Source organism: Orycteropus afer, unplaced genomic scaffold, assembly GCF_000298275.1.
Source record: "Orycteropus afer afer isolate SDZICR_OR568_19922 unplaced genomic scaffold, OryAfe1.0 scaffold00007, whole genome shotgun sequence".
In the NCBI taxonomy this organism is placed as follows: Eukaryota; Metazoa; Chordata; class Mammalia; order Tubulidentata; family Orycteropodidae; genus Orycteropus; species Orycteropus afer.
Window position 1 is genome coordinate 17,894,786 of NW_006921594.1, and position 6,390 is coordinate 17,901,175.

Sequence of the window (6,390 nt, forward strand, 5' to 3'; positions counted from 1 at the left end):
AATAATGTCTGGCATTTTACTTGATTGTCATTCGCACCTTCTAAATACTGGCATTCTCATTGCATTTGTATAACTACCAACATAAATCACTGAAGTAAGCCTGCTTTGGCAGTGCTTCATCTCAAAGTCTCTGAAATATAGGTCTTTTAATTCTCCTTTAGGTTATTTTGCCTTAGTAAGCCCTGAGATGTTTTTTGTTCCAGAAGGCAGCACCAAGCACTGTTCTTGGCATTTGGTAAGTGCTCAATACATAATTGCTAAAGTAGATGACACTTTCCTGGGACTGAAGTGTCCTGATAGTGCAATGGTTAAGCACTCAGCTGTTAACCAAAAGATTGGCAGCTGAAACCCACCAGCTGCTCTGTAGGAGAAAGATATGGCAGTCTGCTTCTGTAAAGATTTACAGCCTTAGAAACTCCATAGGGCAGTTCTACTCTGTGCTGTAGGGTCACTATGAGTTGGAATTAACAGCAATGGTCAATAGGACAGTAATTAGGTGGGCTGAAAACTGAGAACACACATTGGGTGTCAATAAAGAAAACATATTGGTGCAAGACTGAAATGTCTTCAGGAGATCCCAAGGATGGAAGATCATGGAGGAATCTTAGCAACTATGGGAAATCCATAACTGATGATGTGAAAACATCACCAAATGTAAAACAAATCCATTTTATGCTATTATTTAATCTTTCTGCATTTTCTCTCATTTTTTCTATAGTTTTCTTCACATATCATAGTTCCATTATAATGAAAACACTGTTGCACTACAAATCACTACTTTAATAAATGCATTTTAACTTAGGCTATATAATAACTAGTACGCTAGTGTCATTTACGGATAGCTGTAAAACGTATACTGATACTTCTTATAGTACACTATAGTTTTGGAATACAGCATCAGGGACCCGAGTCATAACAAAGATTTCCTACAGCTCTTTGGGAGCAGGAGAGGGTCTCCAGTTGCACCTGCACATTTTTCACCCGGGCCTGGATTTGTGGAGGTTGGTTACCAGTGAGACCTGCACACTAATATGTTGGTTGTTTCATTTGTGGGAAGGGTGTCTGAAAAAGCAGTGTTCACATCCCAGTGAATTTAATTTGCTTAAAACAAGTCAGCCCTTCAGATTGGAAGCGTATGTAAACATTCCTAGATTTTATTTTGAAAGTTTTGTAGTTATTAGTTAAACCATATGTATTCTGGCACAATTGAAAGATACTCCCAAGTATATACTATCTGTCCAGACTAGGAGGAGCTCTGGTAGCATAGTGGCTAAGTAAATGTGTACCATATTGTCATCCCCTTGGGGAATTTATAAAACCATGCTTTCCTAATAATTTTTTAAAAATATTATTAATACTAAAATATACCTTTGTCACTCTAGAACTTTCATTTCAATATTCTCTTCTATAATGCTAAAATCCTTGTGTGATATTAATGGTTCCCAAATTACTAATAAGGAAAGCAGAAGAAATAAGTTACTTAAAATGTTTATGACAGTAGCATTGAATATTAATAGTATTAACAACCATTTTTATAGATTGGATCTTTTCAAATTGGAATATCATTGTAAAAGCACAAATGGTGAAATATGTCATAAAAAACCAGATCAATATTACAGTTAATGCTCAGTTCTTTCCAAATATAGTGTGTTTATTTAATTTACCAAGCTCATCTTTGCCAGAGGCTCTAATTGGCAAATGGAGGGATTTGGAAAAGAGATTTGATCTTGAGCCAGGATTAGATTACATATGTCTGGTTGTGCTTTGAGCATTTTTTATCTTAATTTATGAGCTTGGTGCTTAGTGATTGTATCAAATTTACTTTAAGCAAATCAGGGTTTAGTGAATGACATAGAAAACGCCAAATCTGAATTTCCCTTTAAAAATTAGAGTATTATTGACCACTAGCCACATAACCTTATTCTCTTCAACAGTTCTGAGAAAGAGTTTAATTATTTGGGCCTATTTGACTCCTAACCAGAACACTGCTGGTTCAAATCCACCAGGTACTCCTCAGAAGGAAGATTGGGCAATCTACTTCTGTAGAGATACCATCTGGGAAACCCAAGGAGGGGTATCTATGAGTCTAATCAACTCAACGGCAACACTTTTTTTTTTAATTGTAATATATGGAATTATATATGGTGCTTCATAAAACAACATTTTAGAAAATACCTGAGTGACAAAAAGTTCAGTTAAAAGTTAATTTTAACTAAAATTCATACTTTTTTGTTTTTTTACTTTAAAAAACAAAAGAAAAGAACTAAGCTATATTTATTGTAAGTATTGCTGTAGGAAAAGTCAGGGAACACTAGTCACCTGTAGGGCCCTATTCAGTGCAACTTACCAGGATCTATGAATTCAATGCCATTGCTGCTGAGATTTAATTTCTTCAGCTCATGAACATCTTCAAACTCCTTGGGTCGAAGTTGGTGGATTTTATTACATGACAAGTCAAGTTTAACAATATCTGGTGGGATGTTGTTTGGAACTTTCTTCAACTCTGGAAAGATAATAGTATCTGTGTTATCATGGTCTCCTCTCTCCATGTCTCCATCACTGTTCTAGCTATGTGCGTGAAGAATCAGCTCTTAAAGATAAAGGAGAAAGGGATATTAGAGCCAAAGAACAGGCTTGGCCTGAACAAGATTCATGGCTATCATTGTCAGCCCTTGACTCATGGCAACCTCTTGCCCAATGGAATTAAACCCCATGCATTCCTGCATCATCCTCACTATTGGCTGCAGATTGGACTGTTGTGATCTGTGGTATTTTCACTGGCTGGTGTTTGGATTTGCTAATTCTGTCAAAGGCAAGTGAACCAAGAGCATCAGACTTACAAACAAACCCATTGCTGACAAGTCAATTCCAATTCATAGTAACCCTATAGGAAAGAGTAAAACTGTACTATAGGGTTTCCAAAGCTGTAATCTCCACCACAACCCCTAGAAACCATTAAAGAATATTTCTTTTTATGTGAAAATCTTTTCTTGACTTATTATAATCATGATCTCATACAGTATTTGTCTTTTTGGAATTGACTAACTTCACTTAGCATAATGGCCTCTAAGTTCATCCATGTTATGAGATGTTTCACAGATTCATCATTGTTTCTTAATGTTTGTTAATATTCCATTGTGTGTATGTATCATAGTTTGTTGATCCATTCCTCCACTGAAGGGCATTTAGGTTGTTTCCATCTTTTGCTATTGTGAACAGTACTGCGATGAACATGGGTGTGCATTTATCTGTTTGTATCACAGCTCTCATTTCTCTAGGAAGCTATAATCTTTATGGAATCAGACTGCCACATCTTTGTCCCATGGAGTAGCTGGTGGGTTTCAACCACTAACCTTTCAGTCAGCAGCTGAGTACTTAACCACTGTGCTGTCAGGGGTCCTTGCATCAGGTTTAGAGGAAGGGATATCATCCCTTTCTGAGCTGTTCAGAAATTTCCTAGAGACAGCAGCAAATAGTCAAGGGGAGGATCAGCAGGCAGTGCAGCCTACCTGACTATAAGTCACCAGGTGAGGAGATGGGCTCAATCCTGGCTACCCATAAGAATCACCTGGAAATCTTTTTGTCATGGATTTAATTGTGTCCCCCAAAATTTGTGTCAACGTGGCTGAGTCTTGATTTTCAGTAGTTTGGCAGTTATGTAATGATGTCATCATCCCCCTAAGGTATAATCTGATGTGATCAACCCATCAGTTGTAAGGTGATCGGGTAGCTTGCAACACCCTTACTCAGGTCACAGCCCTGATCTCATGTAAGGGGAGTTTTCCTGGGGTGGCTTGCATCACTTTTTATCTTTCAAAAGATAAAAAGGAGAAAAAGTGAGCAGAGAGAGCTGACTACCACCAAGAAAGAAGAGCTGGAAGTGGAGTATATCCTTTGGAACTGGAGTTCCAATTCTGAGAACCTTCTAGACCCAGGGGAAAATCAATGACAAGACATATATAGATCTCTAAAGAGCACCAAGCCCACAGATGTTGAAAGAAGGCAAAGACCTTGCCCCAGATCCAACAGAGAGAAAAAAAACATCCACAAGAGCTGGTGCCATGAAATTGGACCTCTAGCCTCCTAAACTGTGAGAGAATAAATTTCTGTTTTTATGAAGCCATCCACTTGTGATCTGTTATAGCAGCACTAGATCATTAAGATAGTTTTTTCTGTAAAGCCAAAACAAAACGAATAAATCAAGTTGCTGTATGTATGCCTCCTCCATTCCCTTCTCAGTCTTAAAGGTGTTTCTCTGTCAATTATTGCCTCTTTTATTGCATGTAAAAGGAGCTCTGATGGCACAGTGGTTAAGCACTCAGCTGCTAACCAAAAGGTTGGTGGTTTAAACTCACCAGCTGCTCTGTGGGAGAAAGATGTGGCAGTCTGCTTCTGTAAAGATTGTTGTTGCTGTTAGGTGGGAGTGAGTCAGTTCCAACTCATAGTGACCCTATGCAGAACAGAACAAATACTGCCTGGTTCTGCACCATCCTTACAATTGTTACTATGGTTGAGCCCATTGTTGCAGCTACTATGTCAGTCCATCTCATTGAGGGTCTTCCTCTTTCTTACTGACTCTCTACTTCACCAAGTATGATGTCCTTCTCCAGGGACTGGTCCCTCCTGATAACATGTCCAAAGTACATAAAATAGTTTTGCCACCCTTGCTTCTAAGGAACATTCTGGCTGTACGTCTTCCAAGACAGATTTGTTCTTTCTTGGCAGTCCATGGTAGATACAATATTCTTCACCAACACTATAATTCAAAGGCATCAATTTTTCTTTAGTCTTCCTTATCCATTGTCCAGCTTTTGCATGCATATGACGCAGTTAAAAATACTATGGCTTGGTTCAGGCACACCTTAGACTTCAAAGTAAATCTTTGCTTTTTAACATTTTAAAGAGGTCTTTTGCAGCAGATTTGCCCAATGCTATACGCCCTTTGATTTCCTGACTCCTGCTTTCATGGGTATTGATTGTAGATCCAAGTGAAATTAAATCCTTGACAACTTGTATACTTTCTCTGTTTATCATAATATTGTTTATTTGTCCAGTTGTAAGAATTTTTATTTTCTTTATGCTGAGGTGTAAAGATTACAGCCTTGGAAACCCTATGGGGCAGTTCTAGTCTGTCCTATAGGGTCACTATGAGTTGGAATCAACTCAATGACAATGTTCATTTTTTGCATTAAGGAGCCCTGGTGGTACAGTGGTTAAATGCTCACCTGCTAACCAGGAACACTGCCAGTTTAAACCCACTAGTCACTCTGTGGGAAAAAAATGTGGCAGTCAACTTCCATAAAGATTACACCTTAGGAAACCCTGTGGAGCAGTTGTACTCTGTTCTTATAGGGCCAGAATCTACTTGACAAAAACGGGTTTTGTTGTATCTTCATTTTATTCCTCTCCCTGGATTCCTTTTTTATTCCCATAAATAAGCTCAGTTATCTGGTGGTGCAAATAGTTAAGTGCTCAGCTGCTAAGAGAAAGGTTTGGCGGTTTAATTCCACCCAGCAGCTCTGCAACAGAAAGACCTGGCTCTCTGCTTCTGCTGGCCTGGAAAATTGACAGGGCGGTTCTGCTTTCTCAAGAGCTCTGGTGGTGCAGTGCTTAAGGCACCTGACTGCTAACCAGAAGGCTGGCAGTTCAAATCCACCAGCCACTCCTCGGAAGGAAGGTCGGGCGATCTACTTCCCTGGTGATACCCCCTCGGAAACCCAAGGAGGGGTCGCTATGAGTCGGGTCCGACTCCACGGCAGTGAGTTTTACTTTGTCACGTGGGCTTGCTGAGTTGAAACCAACTCAATGGCACCTAACAAGAACAACACAGCTCCACCTAAAAAAACAGAAAGATCTTGACTCTGATGACCCCTAAGTATTATCTCATTTCTCCTTTCCTTGGATGCTAAAATTACAGAAAGAGTAGCCCTCATTTGCTGTCCATCTTTCTGCATCGCTCACTTATGCTTTGAGTCCTTATGACTTAGTTTATACTCCATCAGTTCCCAACTCTTCCTCAGTACGGCACTAACTGGACTCCTCAGTAGCGATAACAGTAGTACTACAGTACTAATAATAGAGGAAACACCCTGCATGAGGAGTTCAGGTTATTTTTCACAGGTTAATGGGAAATCGAGGTCCACTGGCTCAATGGTAGCTAACAATGACAATGACAAATCACTTACTATTATGCTTCTTCAAATGCTTTCACAAAAACGTAAAGTGTGTTTATTTTATATTTTAGTAAAATATTGTCTTTTTCTCATAATCTTTTTTTTATTTTGATTTTTTAATTTTTTTTTTTTTATTGTGATTTGGGTGAAGATTTACAGAGCAAATTCACTTTCCATACAGCAGTTCACATATACTTTGTCTCATGGCATTGACCAC

The 6,390-nt window shown here is 38.8% G+C and overlaps 2 protein-coding genes across 2 annotated transcripts in view; one reads left to right on the forward strand and one right to left on the reverse strand.

Annotated features, from left to right (window-relative positions):
• The window catches only part of FBXL13 (F-box and leucine rich repeat protein 13), a 304,871-nt gene that overhangs the window by 120,920 nt on the left and 177,561 nt on the right, over positions 1–6,390 (forward strand). The gene's annotated exons all lie outside the window — the stretch shown is intronic.
• LRRC17 (leucine rich repeat containing 17) overlaps positions 1–6,390 on the reverse strand; it is a 31,244-nt gene that overhangs the window by 2,616 nt on the left and 22,238 nt on the right. Inside the window, exon 2 of the mRNA XM_007944636.1 lies at positions 2,348–2,503. Coding sequence (XP_007942827.1) covers positions 2,348–2,503 — 156 coding nt within the window. The remainder of the gene's footprint in view (positions 1–2,347; positions 2,504–6,390) is intronic.